Raw genomic sequence first — 16,748 nt, 5'->3', positions numbered from 1 at the left:
TTCTTTCTCTCTTTCCCTTATATCCTTCTTTTGTTTCATTTACTTCCCTCTTTCCTGCCTTTTCAACTTCCTCACTTTCCTTCATTTTCTTTCTTTACTTCCTTCTTTTCTTGCTTTTTTAATTCCTTCTATCCTTATTTCATTATTTCCCTTTTCTTTCTTTATTTCTTTCTTCTTTCCTTTTTCTTTCTCTGTTTCCTTCCTCCCCTTGTCACAATCCATTTTTGGATCTGTGTCAGATCTGGATTCTCACATATAAACTTTTTTCCTTCCTGGCCATCGGGGGTTAATGTCTGTTTTTCCCCTCAGTTGCTGCTGGTGTAATTGCTGGTGAGTTTGCTGATGCAGGTGGTGACCACTCCCACCTTCCTTTAAAAGGTCACCTGATGCATCAGCTGACTGTTGGTTATACGGGTCCTTTTGGATACCAACTGTGCTGAAGATAGGATGTCGCTGGTGCAGTGGTGCTTGAATTGAATGCTGTTATCTGGTGCCTTACTCTGCGGTGCTTTGCAGCAGAGAAAGCTAAGTGTGGTTTTTGTTACCCTGTTCCTTTGTTGTCTGTCTATCCTTACCTTGTGTTGTATTAGTGCAGCGGTGGGACCAGTGTCTTCACTTGCCAATTCACTACTTAGGGATAGGTGCAGGGCAAGTGAGGGCTAAGGTATCGAGCTCGGTGACAGGTTCAAAGAACCTGTATAGGGATGCTAGTAGGAGCAGGGCACATCTTCAGGAAAGTGCAGGAGGTGTCCATTTCCCCGTTCCTTATCGCAGGACCCACCGCTGTAATTGTGTCCCCAGTGTTTCCTTGTTTGCTTTACTGTTTAGTGACTGACCGATTGTTGGGTCATGTCACACAGGGCCAGTCACTTCGTGACAAGTGTTTAGTGACCGACCGATTGTTGGATCATGTCACACAGGGCTAGTCACTTCGCGACAACTCTTCCTGAACTTTCTTTCTCTTCCTGAACTTTCTTTCCTTTTCTTACATCATTCTTTCTTTTCTCTTTCTTTTCTTCTATTCCTCTTTCTTTCCCTCCATTCCCTCCTTTTTGTGTTCCATTCCTTCCCTTCTTTCTTTTCTTACCTTCCTTCCTTCCTCCATTCCCTTCCTTCTTTCTTTACTTTACTTCCTTCAATTACTTCCTTCTTTCCTTCCCTAACATTCTTTCTTTTCTTCCTTACTTCATTCCTTCCTTTCATTTTTCCTCCTTCCCATCTTTTTCACATCCTCTTTTCCCTTAATTCTTTTTTCTTTCCATCCTTGATTCTTTCTTTTTCTTTCTTTCTCTCTTTCTATCTTTCTTTCATTCATTTCCTTCCTTATTTTCCTTGATTCCTTTCTTTCTTTCCTTCCTCCTGTCTCTTCCTTCCTTAACTTTTTTCTTTCCTTCCTTCTACTTCCTTCCTTTAGTTCCTTTCCTGCCTTTATTTCCACTTTTTATTTTCTTTCTCTCTTTCCTTTCCATCCCTTCCTTTCTTTATTTCCTTCCTTACCATCTTTCTTTCCTTCCTTCCTTCCTTCTTTCCCTTCCTTCTTCCTTTCCTTCCTTTCTACTTTTTTCTTTCCTTATCTGCTTTTTTTCTCCTTACTTTACTTGCTTCTCTTCATTCTTTCCTTCTTTCTTACCTACTTCTTTCTTTACATTGTTCCTTTCCTTTCATTTAATTTCTTTCTTTCTTACCTACTTCTTTCTTTACATTGTTCCTTTCCTTTCATTTAGTTTCTTTCTTTCTTACCTACTTCTTTCTTTACATTGTTCCTTTCCTTTCATTTAATTCCTTTCTTTCTTTCTTTCTTTCTTTCTTACCTACTTCGTTCTTTACATTGTTCTTTTCCTTTCATTTAATTCCTATCTTCCTTCCTTCCTTCCTTCCTTTCTTTCTTTCTGTAATATATATATGAAAGTACTATGGAATTTGATTGCATGGGATAAATGAATCTGAGACCAAAGTTGAGACAAACAAACTGTATTAACAAAGCAAAAGTAAACATAAACTAACAGAGGAATTACTGAAATTACAGCAAAGTGTAAACAGCACAAAGCAGATATGTTCAGCAGCTATGCTAGTGTAGCATGATCGCTAATGCAAGCAAGTCCAGAAATTATATGCAGTAAGAGTACGATCTGCACTTATATTTGCTAGTCCAGAAATACGCAAACATGGAAGCTGAGACCTTTCATGAAAGTCCAGTAATATGAAGACCGTGAACCACAAGGAGAAGGTTTTCCAGTGTACTTCCTTTAGGGCTGATAAAGTTCCACTTAAGTCCAGCACCGCAGCCGCACAGACACAGTCCATGAGTTAATGTTGAGAAAATAATAGTATCAAAAAGTCTTACGGACCACAGCAGTTCCAGAGATGTGTAACTCCACTCTGGTTAGTAGGTAACCAGAATTCTGGTTAGTAGGTAAGCAAAGCAAGGATCAGGAAACAGCACAGGAGACTGAAGGCAGCTGGAAATGATGAGGCAGAGCACAAAGTAGACGAGCAGCAGAAGGAACTCCAGAAGCAAGTCAGGAGGAAGCTCAGAAGCCACCAGCAACAAAATACTCAGGCAAGGAGTCTTTCGTGACCCGGACTAAATAACAGGACTGACAGGAAGTTCAAGGACAAGGTGAAGTATCTGACTCCATCTTGGACGAGGGCAAAACAGGCTCCATGGAACGTCTGGAAACCTTACACTTTCTTTCTGTCTTTCTTTCTGTCTTTCCTTACTTTCTTCATTTCCTTCCTTCCTTCCCTTCCTTCTTTTCTATCTTTCCTTCCCCTTCCCTTCTTTATTTTTTCCTTCTTTCTTTCCTTCCTTCCCTTCCTTTATTTCTTTCTTCCTTTACTTCTTTCCTTCCCTAACTTCTTTCTTTCCTTTGTTTTGTTCATTTTTTTCTTTCTTTCCTTGCTTCTTTTCTTCCTTTCTTCTTGCTTTACTTTCCTTCCTCACTTTCTTTTTTTCTTTCCTTCTTTCCTTTCCTTCCTTCATTTCCTTCCATCCTTCCTTCTTTATTTCTTACTACCTTTCTTTCACATACTCCTTGGCACATCTTTGACAAGAAGCTTCAGGGAATTAAATAATAGCGCTAACATCTATGAATTACATCCATAATTTCCCTGGAGCTTCTCGTGATCAACTACCTTTCAAACCTCCTGATGAACCAATATCCATGAGGAAATCTGTCAAAGCCAGCATTGGATTGGTACATATATGCAGGCTTGGACTGACCCATAGGAGAACGTGAGTAAATCTCTTACCCCCAACATTTGCAGATGTTGGCTTAAAACATTTGATTCATTATGTGCAGAGAAAGGCAGTATCTCATCGGTCATTAAATATACACTGCACAAAAAAAAGGGAACACTTAAACAACAGAATCTAACTCCAAGTTAATCCAGCTTCAGTGAAATCAAACTGTCTGCTTAGGAAGCAACACTGATTGACAATTTCACATGCTGTTGTGCAAATGGAATAGGCAACAGATGGAAATTATTGGCAATTAACAAGACACACTCAATAAAGGAGTGGTTCTGCAGGTGGGGACCACAAACCACATCTCAGTACCAATGCTTTCTGGTTGATGTTTTGGTCACTTTTGAATGTTGGTTGTGCTTTCATACTTGTGGTAGCATGAGACGGAGTCTACAACCCACACAAGTAGCTCAGGTAGTGCAGCTCATCCAGGATGGCACATCAATGAGAGCTGTGGCAAGAAAGTTTGCTGTGTCTGTCAGCGTAATGTCCAGAGGCTGGAGGTGCTACCAGGAGACAGGCCAGTACACCAGAAGACATGGAGGGGGCCGTAGGAGGGCAAAAACCCAGCAGCAGGACCACTGCTTCAGCCTTTGTGCAAGGAGGAACAGGAGGAGCACTGCCAGAGCCCTGCAAAATGAACTCCAGCAGGCCACAAATGTGCATGTGTCTGCACAAATGGTTAGAAACTGACTCCATGAGGATGGTGTGAGTGCCTGACGTCCACAGATGGGGTTGTACTCACAGCCCAACACCATGCAGGATGCTTGGCATTTGCCACAGAACACCAGGATTGGCAAATTCGCCACTGGCACCCTGTGCTCTTTACAGATGAAAGCAGGTTCACACTGAGCACATGTGACAGATGTGACAGAGTCTGGAGATGCCGTGGCTAGCAATCTGCTGCTTGCAACATCCTTCAGCATGAACAGTTTGGCAGTGGGTCAGTAATGGTGTGGGGTGGCATTTCTTTGGAAGGCTGAACAGCCCTCCATGTACTCACCAGAGGTAGCCTGACTGCCATTAGTTACAGAGATGAGATCCTCATACCCCTTGTGAGACCATATGCTGGTGCAGTTGGCCCTGGGTTCCTCCTAATGCAGGACAATGCCAGACCTCATGTGGCTGGAGTGTGTCAGCAGTTACTGCAAGATGAAGGCATTAAAGCTACGGACTGGCCGGCCCGTTCTCCAGGCCTGAATCTGATTGAGCACATCTGGGTCATCATGTCTTGTTCCATCCACCAATGTCATGTTGCACCACAGCCTGTCCAGGAGTTAGCAGATGCTTTAGTCCAGGTCTGGGAGGAGATCCCCCATGACAACATCTGCCGACACATCAGGAGCATGCCCAGGTGTTGTAGGGAGCTCAAACAGGCACGTGGAGGCCACACACACTACTGAGCATCATTTCCTTGTATTGAGGCATTTCCACTGAAGTTGGATCAGCCTGTAATTTGATTTTCCACTTTAATTTTGGTATCCTTCCGAATCTAGACCTCCATGGTATATTAATTTTGATTTACATTGATCATTTTTATGTTTTCTTGTTCTCAACACATGCCACTATGTAATGAATAAAGATTTGCAGCTGCGATATTTCATTCAGTGAAATCTACGATGTGGTATCTTAGTGTTCCCTTTATTTTTTTTGAGCAGTGTACTACCCAGTGTATTATTATATAGAAGCAGATTTCAACATGTAAAATAGGGGAATATAATACTTGTATGAAGCTGATCGGTGGCCCCCTGAATCAATGTTACTGGTTGGCCCTTGCCACCCCAGTCCGACGTTGGCTATATGGGACGTATTTGTATTTTGAAGGACACCCTTGTTAACTGTTATTTGCACATAAACTTTTCCCGATATGTGACAAGTACCCTATTTATGTCTGTTGATTATTGTGGATTATGTAGGCACCTAACCTTCGGTTAACTATCATTGAACAGCTATGGCACCATATGTTTGCTTGTTCTAATTGCAGATTTTCTTTGAGCATATTTCTGTATCCTATGTAGAGTACATTTGGGTTGAAACTACAACAGCAAGGGATAGTCAATAATTTTCCATGATTTGGTGGATGTTTTTTTCTGTCTTTTTCCAGTGTTCTGTGTAGACTGTCAATCTCCTTGGTCAGGTATGGTGACATATAGAGGTTTTTGAGGAAGAGCTAATTGATACACTGCTTTTATAACTTAGCTTCTTACTCTTAATCACTACTACTCCCAATATATACTTGCATACATAGCCTTATCCTAGTTGTGTATGTGATTTTTTACTGTGACCATCTGAATTAGTTTTGCCAGAATTTTGTGTCTGTGATTGGGAATAATTATTGATCTTTCTACTTTTAATTACTACTAATAAAGTATACCTTTTATGGGAGTTCTTCATATGTTAAACCACATTTTTGACAATTATAATACAATGATATGCTTGATTTCTGCCACTGTTCACAATATTCATTTTTCTATTGATACAATTGATAACTGGTGATTAGTACAACATTAAAAGTGTCTGAAAAGCAACACAACGTATGCGTAAATTAAATATTATGGAAAACATTTGCATTCAAGGCTTAAAATGTGAAAAACTGTTTGTTAAATCAAATAAATAACTAATATTTCATTATAGGGTAACTGTACTTTCAATAAACTATTAAGAATAAGGTGTCCTGAGTGTTTACATGAGGAATAACATAAATTCTGGCCATATACCTTGTATCCTACATTTCCATCACTTTTAGCCTCTGTATCCTGGTGGTAGGAGATGATCTGCAGTGATTTCTACAATAAACAGCACATCACATGGAAAGAGATGCCTGCTTTCTTTCACTTTTTAGCTCACAGACACAAGCTGCATCAACACTGGTACATTAGGCAGAAAATCTAAGTTGTGTTGATCTGAATCAACCAGTGATCTGAGGTAAACACTTGTTACAGAGCTCTGCAGAATGTTTTTTGTCTATGTCTGTTCCCTTCCCTGCTGCTCACTCTTCCTCCCCTCCATAGAGTATAATGGGCTGTGTCACATGATACATGCAGTCTGTCTCATCTGAGCAAGATGGACTTGAGTTGCTTTCTCACAGTGAATGGTGAGTTCAGGTGGTAGGTGAAGGTGAAGAAGTGTCTGATAACTGGGGAAGGAAGCTGATTTCTCTGATAAGACACATTACAATTTTTTTATAATCACCAGTACCATATATACTCGCGTATAAGCCAAGATTTTCAGCTCAGAAAGTCCCCTTCTTATACGCGAGTCATATACGCCAGGGGGTCGGCAAGGGAGGAGGAGCGGGGGTGTCAGAACATACTGACCCCCCGGCGCGTCTCTGCAGCCCGCCTGCTTGTCACACGGTCTCAGGGGCCTGCCTTCAGAGGTCATGTGGTACCGCTCATTAAAGACATGAATGTGCGCATATTCATGTCTTTAATGAGCGACATCATGTGACCGCTGAAGGCAGGCGCCAAAGACCGTGGGAGAACGAGGCTGCAGAGATGTGCCAGGGTGGGGTGAGTATATGCTATATTCACCTGTCCCCGTTCCCATGCTGTTCGCCACTGCCTGCTGCATCCTCTGACAGTGATGTTCAGGTCAGAGGGCGCGGTGACGTTGTTAGTGCACGCCATGCCCTCTGCTGCTTGAGCGTCACTAACAGACAACGTGGCAGACAGCTGCAAGCAGCATGGGAAAGGAGACAGATGAATATCTCAGGTGCCAGCAGCGACACCGGCACCTGGCCCCCAGCTACGGAGAGGTGAGTATGTCATTTTTTTATATTTGCAGCAGCGTCATATGGGGATTATTTTATGGAGCATCTTATGGGGGCAGCATATGGGGCATATTTTATGGGGCATCTTATGAGGGCATATTCTATGGAGTATGTTATGGGGCATCTTATGGGGGCCGATTCTATGAAGCAGCTTATGGGGGCATATTCTATGGAACATCTTATGGGGGCCTATTCTATGGGGCATCTTATGGGGGCCTATTCTCTGGAGCATCTTATGGGGGCCTATTCTATGGAGCATCTTATGGGAGCCTATTTTCTGGAGCATCTTATGGGGCATATTCTTTGGGGCATCTTATGGGGGCCTATTCTATGGGGCATTTTATGGGGGCCTATTCTATGGGGCATCTTATGGGGGAATATTCTATGGGGCATCTTATGGGGGCCTATTCTATGGAGCATCTTATGGGGGCATATTCTATGGAGAATCTTATGGGGACATAATGTATGGAGCATCTTATAGAGGCATAATCTATGGAGCATCTTATGGGGGCCTACTCTATGGGGCATCTTATTGGGGGCTATTCTATGGAGCATCTTATGGGGGCCTATTCTATGGAGCATCTTATGGGGGCATAATGTATGGAGCATCTTATAGGGGCATAATCTATGGAGCATATTATGGGGGCATATTCTGTGGCGCATCTTATGGGGGCATAATCTATGGAGCATCTTATGAGGAAATAATCTATGAAGCATCATATGGGGGCATAATCTATGGAGCATCTTATGGGGGCACAATCTATGGAGCATCTTATGGGGGCATAATCTATGGGGCATCTTGTGGGGGCATATTCTATGGAGCATCTTATGGGGCATATTCTATGGAGCATCTTATGGGGCAATAATCTTTATGGAGCAGCATATGGGGCATATTATTCTATGGAGCATCTTATGGGGCCATTATTAACCTTTATGAAGCATTATATGGGGTGTATTTTCTATGGAGCATCTTATGGGGCCATAACCTTTATGGGGCAGCATATGGGGCATATTATTCTATGGAACATCTTATGGGGCCATAACCTTTATGGAGCAGCATATGGGGCATATTCTATGGAGCATCTTATGGGGCCATTATTAACCTTTGTGCATTATATGGGCGTATTTTGTATGAAGCATCTTATGGGGCCCATCATGAACTGTATGGAGCATTATATGTGGCTCCTGATTCAATATGGATATTCAAAAACATTTAACCTACTGAGGTCTCAATTAATTTTACTTTTACTGGTATCTATTTTTATTTTTGAAATTTACCAGTAGCTGCTGCATTTTCCACCCTAGGCTTATACGTGAGTCAATAAGGTTTCCCAGTTGTTTAGGCAAAATTAGGGGGTCGGCTTATACACTGGTCGGCTTATACATGAGTATATACGGTACTTTTAATTTATGCAGAGTTTCTTGTAAGTACAGTTCCTTTTTAAACACAAATTCCAAGATGTCTCTTAATTGACCAATAGTAACTCATAGTTACCTGTATAAAACTCCAGCGTTTATGAAGTGTGCTTTTCACTTTATCACAATCCATAAGTTGAGGAAATTTATTTTTTTTGTTATCCACTAAGCAGCGGGTGTCAGGCAAGAGGATTGTGCTCCCTAGAGCACCCAGATGGAGGTAGCCTTCTTTTGTATATCTCCCAAGCTGTGAACACATATCAGAAATAGGAATTAGCTTTACTATCAGTACTGGATTAAACCCTGTGCAGGCCCCTAGGAAGTAAAAATCTTGGGGCACCTCAATTAAATTACTTCCTAATATATTTTTACATTTATTAACAATTTTAGAACACCAAATACATTTTATTACACAAAACAAAATTTAGATTAATCAAACTTCATTATAAGACAGTAAAGGAGATTAGTGAACATCCACCTCCTGTGTAGGCCTATTTATACTCGTTTATGTTCACAAAGCTTCTACTTCTCTGTGAATGTCATATTATTATCTAGAGTCAGCGAGGACTCGCGGCAATTTACCTCTCTACCACTTCCAGTTCCTATGCTTGATAGCATAGATGACCCTCCTAGACTACTCGTCGATTTTCAAGTACATTCGATAGTTGAAACATCATTTCACAGCCGCTTGCTGCAATGGTCACTACGGAACACTATCACCCCAGCCAGCCTCCAATGTCAGACGGCAATGCCAGCACACTGATTTTACATTTCTTTCAATGTGACAATAGTATTTGTCATCTGCTATGTGGGGCTCCCAATATATGTGGGGTCCAATGCACACTACGCACTGAAGACCAATTTGTAGTGTGAAGTAGCAATTAACTATAGCTATAAGTTTTTCCTGTAAGATATAGAATGCAAGAAGTGGTTATTTTATAAAGGCAGATTTCCATCCATATTGAAAGACAACCAATGATATAGCAATTTGACTGCCATGTCTTTATAGGTCTTATCACAGGACAGTGCAAATATATATGTGGATCATGATCGGTCAGTAAATTATTTTTATGATCATTTGGTCCCCATACAGTTTTACATGGGAACACGTGCTCCTAACAGTGATTAACTATTGGGTCACATGCTACTAGCTGAAGAATGATTTGGATACAGCTCGTTGGCTGATTGCCGCCATGTTTACACAGACTAGTGACTACAAACGAGCATTGTTATGAATTCTCACTCTTGTGTTGCAGGTTTCATTATTTTCTATAGTAGCAAAAAATGCCGAAAAACTGGTAACAGCTGTAACCTGTTAATTATCTTAATAAACAGAGCCAGGACATGACTATATTCAGAGGTGCACAAGATTATATAGGCATCAGATATCTCTTAATAGTAATAATTAGCCCTGACACTTTTTTTTTTTTTTTTTTACTAGAATTGCAATAGTTGTGATACAACTATTTCATTTGCAGCCATTACTGCAATGTATATCAATGTGACTTTGAAACGACTTTCAATACAATATGGAGTATAAGGGTTCTCCTAAGTTGGCCATCCACATACTTGTACCTCCTGATTCCTTGTAACTTGCTCTTTTGACCCAATCACGAGTGTTTGTTTCAATAGAGCAATGCTAATAAGTCACTGCAATATCCATTTTTCAATGGATTATCCCATGAGAACACAAGATTCAACATGTGGGAATCCAATATGCGCAATCATTTTTTCCTCGAAAAATGAGATTGTGAGAGTAGCCACCTTACTAGTGATGAGCGAGAGTGCTTGTCACTGCTCGTTACTCGCTCGAGCATCAGTGTGCGCAAGATGCTCATTATTCAGCCGGTACTTTTAAATGCTCATGTGAAACTTGAGTCTCCAATCTGCATGTAATGTGCTGCTTAGACAGCCAATAAACATGTGGGGATTGCCTGCCAGTTATTGTAATGCCATAGCCATCTTGATTTTGGCATTACTATGATTTCTGGCTGCATAGCGTCATCAGGTCTATATAAGACCCATGACGCCATGCTCTCCATAGTGTACCAATGGACACCGGCAGAGTAGGGAGAGGTACTGCATTGCTGAGATAGAGACAGAGTTGTCCCTGTGTATAGGCAGGGATTAGACAAGTGTAATCTTTCTTTCTACTGCAACAGCTGCTCTTATTGGGGCTAATTATAATAGATATTCATACTGCTGATAGCAGCACTTAGAGAGCGATTGTGCTGAAGGGATAGTGTAGGACAGAATAGGGCTAATTGCATGTCCTCTCTAATGCAACTCATACCAAAAGCCTTTCAAGTTCCCAGGGCTAATAAAATTCTTTTGCTCTAAATGCTGCAAATTTGTTTCAACAGGGAAATATGATACACCATTTATACTGTGCCAGTTGTGCATCAAAAGCATACAACCAGACTTTCTTGGTTAGCAATAGCATTGCTATATTGCTCCTGCACTGTTACCAGTCCATCTGAGGTGGGCAAATTTTCCTGCAATAGTAAGCCTGCAAGGTTTTTTCAGCAGCAAAATATTATATGCCATTTATACTGTGCCAGTTGTGCATCAAAAGCCTACAGCTAGACTTGGTTGGTTATCAATAGCATCACTATATTGATCCTGCACTGTAAGAAGTCCATCTGATGTGGGTAAATTTTCCTGCGCTAGTAATCCTGCAAATTTTTTGTAGCAGAGAAATGCACCATTTATACTTGTTGGGCACAGGGAAGTCTTGGCTGTTGGCAGTCTGGCACAAATGACTGAGCTTACTGTTCTACTGCCTTTCCTATAACCCTCGAATTGGATACATTTTGGCCAAAACTAATTACTAATTTGTTACCCTTCTAGACCAGACCTGGGCAAAGTGCGGCCTGTGGGCCACATCCAGCCTTCTGGCTGTCTCAGTCTGGCCCGTAGACCAAGACAGTCATGGGGCAGGAAACCTGAGGTCCGTGGGCCGCACCGTGCCTGCCTGCCTGCTCACTGTCTCCCGCAGTCAGCATTGCTGGAGGAGGGGCCTCCAGCCACTTCCTCCACCAATCAACATGTGAAACAGCTGATGCGATGGCATCATCTCATCGTATCAGCTGTGTACTGCCAGAGAGTAAGCGCACCAGAGGCAGAAGCAGAAGCAGGGCACCGGGGAATGGGGCTTAGGTGAGTATGTGGTGTTTTTTTCTTGTGTAAGAATATGGGGGTGAACATGGGAATTCTATTGGGGTGAACATGGGGATTCTATGGGGGTGAACATGGGGATTCTATGGGAGTGAACACAGGGAATCTATGGGAGTGAACATGGGGACTCTATAGAAGTGAACATGGGGATCCTATGGGGTGAACATGGGGATTCTATGGAAGTGAACATGGGGATTCTATGGGGGTGAACATGGATATTCTATGGGGAGAACATGGGGATTCTACAGTATGGGGATGAAGTACAGCACATGGCGATTCTATGGTGGTGACATGCTGCACATGGGGAGGCTATAGGAAGGCTGGATACTGTCATGCAGTATATGGAAAGGCTGTGTGGGGCTCATGCAATATATGAGGAGGCTGTTTGGGGCTCAATCAGTATATGGGGAGGCTGTGGGGACCTCATGCTGTATATGGGAGGCTGTGTGAGGCCACATTCAGTATGTGGAGGGACTGTAGGGCTCATGTTGTGTATAAGAAGGCTGTGTGGGGTTCATGTAGTATATGGGGAGGCTGTGTGGAGCCTCATGCAGTATATGGGGAAACTGAGGCTCATGCAGTTCATGGGGAGGCTGTGTGGGTCTCATGCTGTACATGGAGAGGCTGTGTGGGCTCATGCTATACATGTGGAGGCTGCGTGGGGCTCATGCTGTATATAGGGAGGCTGTGTGGGGCTCATGTCATATATAGGGAGGCTGTGTGGGGCTCATGTCATATATAGGGAGGCTGTCTGGGGCTCATGCCATATATAGGAAGGCTGTGTGGGGCTCATGCTGTAAATGGGGAGGCTGTGTGAGGCTCATGCCGCATATGTAGTAGGCTGTGTGAGGCTCATGCCACATATGGGGGAGGCTGTGTGTGGTTCGTGCCACATATGGGGGAGGCTGTGTGAGGCTCATGCTGTACATAAGGGGCTGTGGGGGGTTTAAAGATACATAGGGGGGTGTCAGCATACTTAATTCTTCTTAATATTAAGTGATACAATTAATTTTAATAAATTAATATTGAGTAGAATTAATTTCAAGCTATTGGTTCGGCCCTCCACAACAGTCATGGTCTCTCATTTGGCCCTTCGGGAAAATTAAATGCCCACCCCAGTTCTAGACCCATGCTGCCAGGAGAACTTTAGATCTCTCCTTCCCATAGTAAAAAGTTCTAATAATATATTGCATTATCAGAAGGCCCTAGTTGAAGAATTATTAAAAAATTTCCCATCTGACAACTCTAACAGCAGAGGTCACAATTCATTAAACAACGTAGGAGTAGAGATGAGGGAGACATACACCAGATGCATTAGAGACAGGGAAACACTCTCAAAGGTCTGGGACAGTTTTCTCAGACCCTCCCATCACTGATGTACAAGGTACTCTGACAAGGAGGGAAAAGTTTAAGAAGATGGTGAAGGAGTTCCTTGCTGACCATAACAGCATCCTCCGAGATTCCTATGTGACTTACAATATTGGGTATCCAAGCTAGACACGTCGCATGAACTGTCTCTCTACGCCTTGAACTTCCTGGTCTGCCCTGCTACTAGCGTTTTGTCAGAGTGGGTTTTTAGTGCTGCCGGGGGGTATTATAAACAATAGGTGCATCCGCCTATCAACTAGAAAAGCTAACAGGCTGACTTTTATCAAAATGAAGAAAGGCTGGATTGGCCCAGAATTCTCAACACGACCAGATGACAGCAGCGGAACATGAATTCCAATCCAGTGTTTTTTTGTTTTTTTCTGGTCTATTCCCATCACCCCTTCCCACGAAAACATGGGCATGCATTTCAGGATTTTGTCTTTTTTGTGCCATCCTCCTCCACCACCATATCAACAAGGTGATCATGCTACTCTCCCTATAAAATTTTTAGGGTGCTTATGATGCTTGCATTAACAATTTTTAAAGGTATACCACAGGAAAATGTTTTTCAGCCTATGTACTTAGTGCATGCGCATCACCAATCTAGAATACTCACTCCTTAATAATGGGAAAATGTTTTCTGACGCCCTCCACTACATCTCTTTAATGGGGTATTGGAGTGCCTCCTTCTAATTTTTGTCATCCCTTGCACTTAGTGCATATGATTTACCAGACTAGGAGACACACGCCTTGGCAATGGAAAGAAATGCTTTTCTGAGGCTCCACATTCTAATTGAGGGAACATTTTTTTAAACCAAAAGAACCGGTGGGTTCTATTAGTATATTATCCAGTGCCTTGTTTTGTCGGTTGCTCGTCACATAGGGAGTCACACTGCATACAGGATTTCACAGCCGGGACAAGAGACTTCGTGCAGTAAGTACAGAAGATCCTGGTCTATTCCATATGAGTAGAGTAGACTGAGTAGATGCAAAACGCTCCACTATATTCTCAAGCAGGGTTGATAAAATAACAGCTCTTTAATCTGCTACATTTAACTAATCATTTTTTTCAGGGCTAACGCAAATAGATTCTATTCTATAATAATAACATTCTTATCTGCAATTCATGTAGGGTGAGCTGTCTCAGTAGGGCTAGCATATTACAGCCATCTAGTCAGGGATTATTGCCTTATAAATTACAATCCTGGCTGCTGCAACCTAAAACAAAATATCAAGGTAACATCTATTCGATCTTTATTAATACTGCTGTCAGCGCCGTTGAGTTTGAGGTATCATCTACTGGAAATTATTGTTTATTCTGGTCACAGACATCTCTTCCACAGTCCATAACTTGATTGCTTTTTTCCCATACACTCATTGACAGATTTTTGTTCTTTATGGTAATCTGTACTCAGAGATTAATCACAGCAGCAAAATTAGCTCATTTAATGTATCCATTTGCATTTTTACTGTAGCATATGTATGTAAGAGGTAGTAGTGGGAGACTATATGCTACTGGAGCTGGAATTACAACTTTGACTCTCCACTGCTTTGTTTTCCTCTATTTCTGGGGGCTTCTTGAAGTATGTTTGTGGTCATTCTCCTGCTGGAAGACCGATAACTTAGGATTAAAACCTAGGTTTCTGATTGTGGACACTAAATTGCAACCATAAATGATGTGATGATGTGTCTTACCAAAAATCTCTATCTTGTTCTCATCTGTCCACAGGATGTCTGCTGGCCCTCTAATAATAGTGAGGGCCGACTACTGGCCTCTAAAAATAGCAAGGGTCGCTTGCTGGCCCTCTACTAGTAGTGAGGCTGCCTTATGACCATCCTTCATAAATTAAACATAATAATAATAATCTTTATATAGCACTAACATATTCTGCAGCGCTTTACAGTTTGCACACATTATCATCACTGTCCCCGATGGGGCTCACAATCTAAATTGCCTATCAGTATGTCTTTGGAATGTGGGAGGAAAACCACGCAAACACGGGGAGAGCATACAAACTCCTTGCAGATGTCCTTGGTGGGATTTAAACCCAGGACTCCAGCACTGCAAGGCTATCCACTGAGCCACCGTGCTGCCCAGAATGTGTCTGATCATGTCTCACACACCACATGGCCAGATAAGGTAGTAAAATGTTAAAATTACATTTCTTGGTTAATGTTTTTTCACCATTGAAAGCAATGCAAATGTGCAAAATGCCGCAAAAACTTTATGTGTAAACATAGCCCAAGGAGTGGAGGAGCATTTTTTTCTCTTATTTATGTTGCCTTATTTGCAAGTCATTATTCTAGAAAGCATGTCTCTTAACATTTTGTTTCCAGTAAAATCCATTTTAACTTTGGTTTTGTATGTTTTATTGTCAGTAAGTAAGAGTGGAGTAATACAATGACAACATTGTTCCCAGCAGCAACCTGGGATTCAGAGATGCTTTCGGGGTCTTCCCTATGCTGTTCCCATGCCATTTCAGGGCTGTTTCCATCAATTTCAGCAATTTTTAGACCCATCCAGACCTAAGGGGGAGGGGGCAGAAAAATGTTCGAGTTTCCCATTGACTTCTATTATACTCATTATTTGGGTCGAGCACCTCAGCATTACAATTTGCTTGACTCCCGAGCATTTCAGTGATTGCTCATCACTACACCTTGCATATAAGACTGTTAGTTGGTGAAATGCACATAAATTCCACTTTTGGACAACTTTTCTCTCTGTTTGTAATCAGCTTTAGACTGTGCTAATGTGACATTAGTCACTACTGACTCACAGAACATGAAGCAGAGAAATCAGACATTACGAGGTCAGTACCAAGTGAGCACGTAAAAAAACAAGGGTAAAGACAAAAACATAAGTCAGGTCATTGTCCGGGGTCAAAATACCAGTAGATGGTGGATCAAAGCAAAAGGACAAGACAAAGGGATTGTCAGAACATGGTCCAAATGGTCAAGCAGCTGAAGATTACAACTCAGCACAACAGAATCAGGCACTTACCAGAAAGCAAAGCTGTCAATTAAAGTACCGACAGCTCAGCATGTCCATCACAAGATGTCAAAACATCAACAACTCAGCATGACCAAGATTCCATAATACAACAAAACAATCACTCACTGAGTGGAGGAAGCATGACAGATGATTCATAGATGACATCAAAATTTACTTTGTAATATGCTTTAATAACTCAAAATTTCAGGCATTTTAATAATGTATTAAAAAAGTGAGTTAATCTTATTAAGTGTGAAGTGAACCTCAGATAAGGATCTTTTTTATATCCTCATTTTTTTACATGATCAGAGTTAAATAACTTTAATAAAGTGCATTACATAGTGTTTCACATATTGCATATTTCTCTCAGATATCCATATTATAATCAAATGTGGTTTATAGCATTCAAAGAAAAGAATTATTCATTTTGTTCAATATATAATTACTGACCAATTGATAACCATTTATGATAATAAAGCAAGGTGTTCACAGATTTTATCTTCTTGTTTAACCTTGCCACACAAATATTTCAGAAAAGGTTTAGAAAACTAAATGTGCTTTGTTTAGAGCAGAAGTAACCTTGGCTATATGGCAATTTGTAATATACTAGATGTAAAATAAAAAAAAATAAAAGTTTTGGAGTTTATAGAAAAACAGTCATCGAGCTAAAATGTGCCATAAAATTGTGTGGTCAAACAAAGGCAAAAAAGTGACTTTTGGACAAATGTTTTTCAGCAATTCTGGAAACTGGCAGCCTTAATTGGGGATTAGTAAGG

At 41.4% G+C, this 16,748-nt stretch overlaps 1 protein-coding gene across 2 annotated transcripts in view; it reads right to left on the bottom strand.

Annotated features, from left to right (window-relative positions):
* GALNT17 (polypeptide N-acetylgalactosaminyltransferase 17) overlaps positions 1–16,748 on the bottom strand; it is a 785,890-nt gene that overhangs the window by 8,859 nt on the left and 760,283 nt on the right. Inside the window, exon 10 of one of the 2 annotated variants that reach the window (XM_073575045.1) lies at positions 8,515–8,682. The exons of the other annotated variant lie outside the window; for it this stretch is intronic. Within the exon in view, the coding sequence (XP_073431146.1) occupies positions 8,515–8,682 (168 nt within the window). The remainder of the gene's footprint in view (positions 1–8,514; positions 8,683–16,748) is intronic. 2 annotated transcript variants of the gene reach the window in all.

Source organism: Dendrobates tinctorius, unplaced genomic scaffold (genome assembly GCF_039654945.1).
Source record: "Dendrobates tinctorius isolate UK_male_01 unplaced genomic scaffold, ASM3965494v1 ptg000007l, whole genome shotgun sequence".
Lineage (NCBI taxonomy): Eukaryota > Metazoa > Chordata > Amphibia > Anura > Dendrobatidae > Dendrobates > Dendrobates tinctorius.
This window is presented reverse-complemented; position numbering and strand designations above follow the sequence as displayed.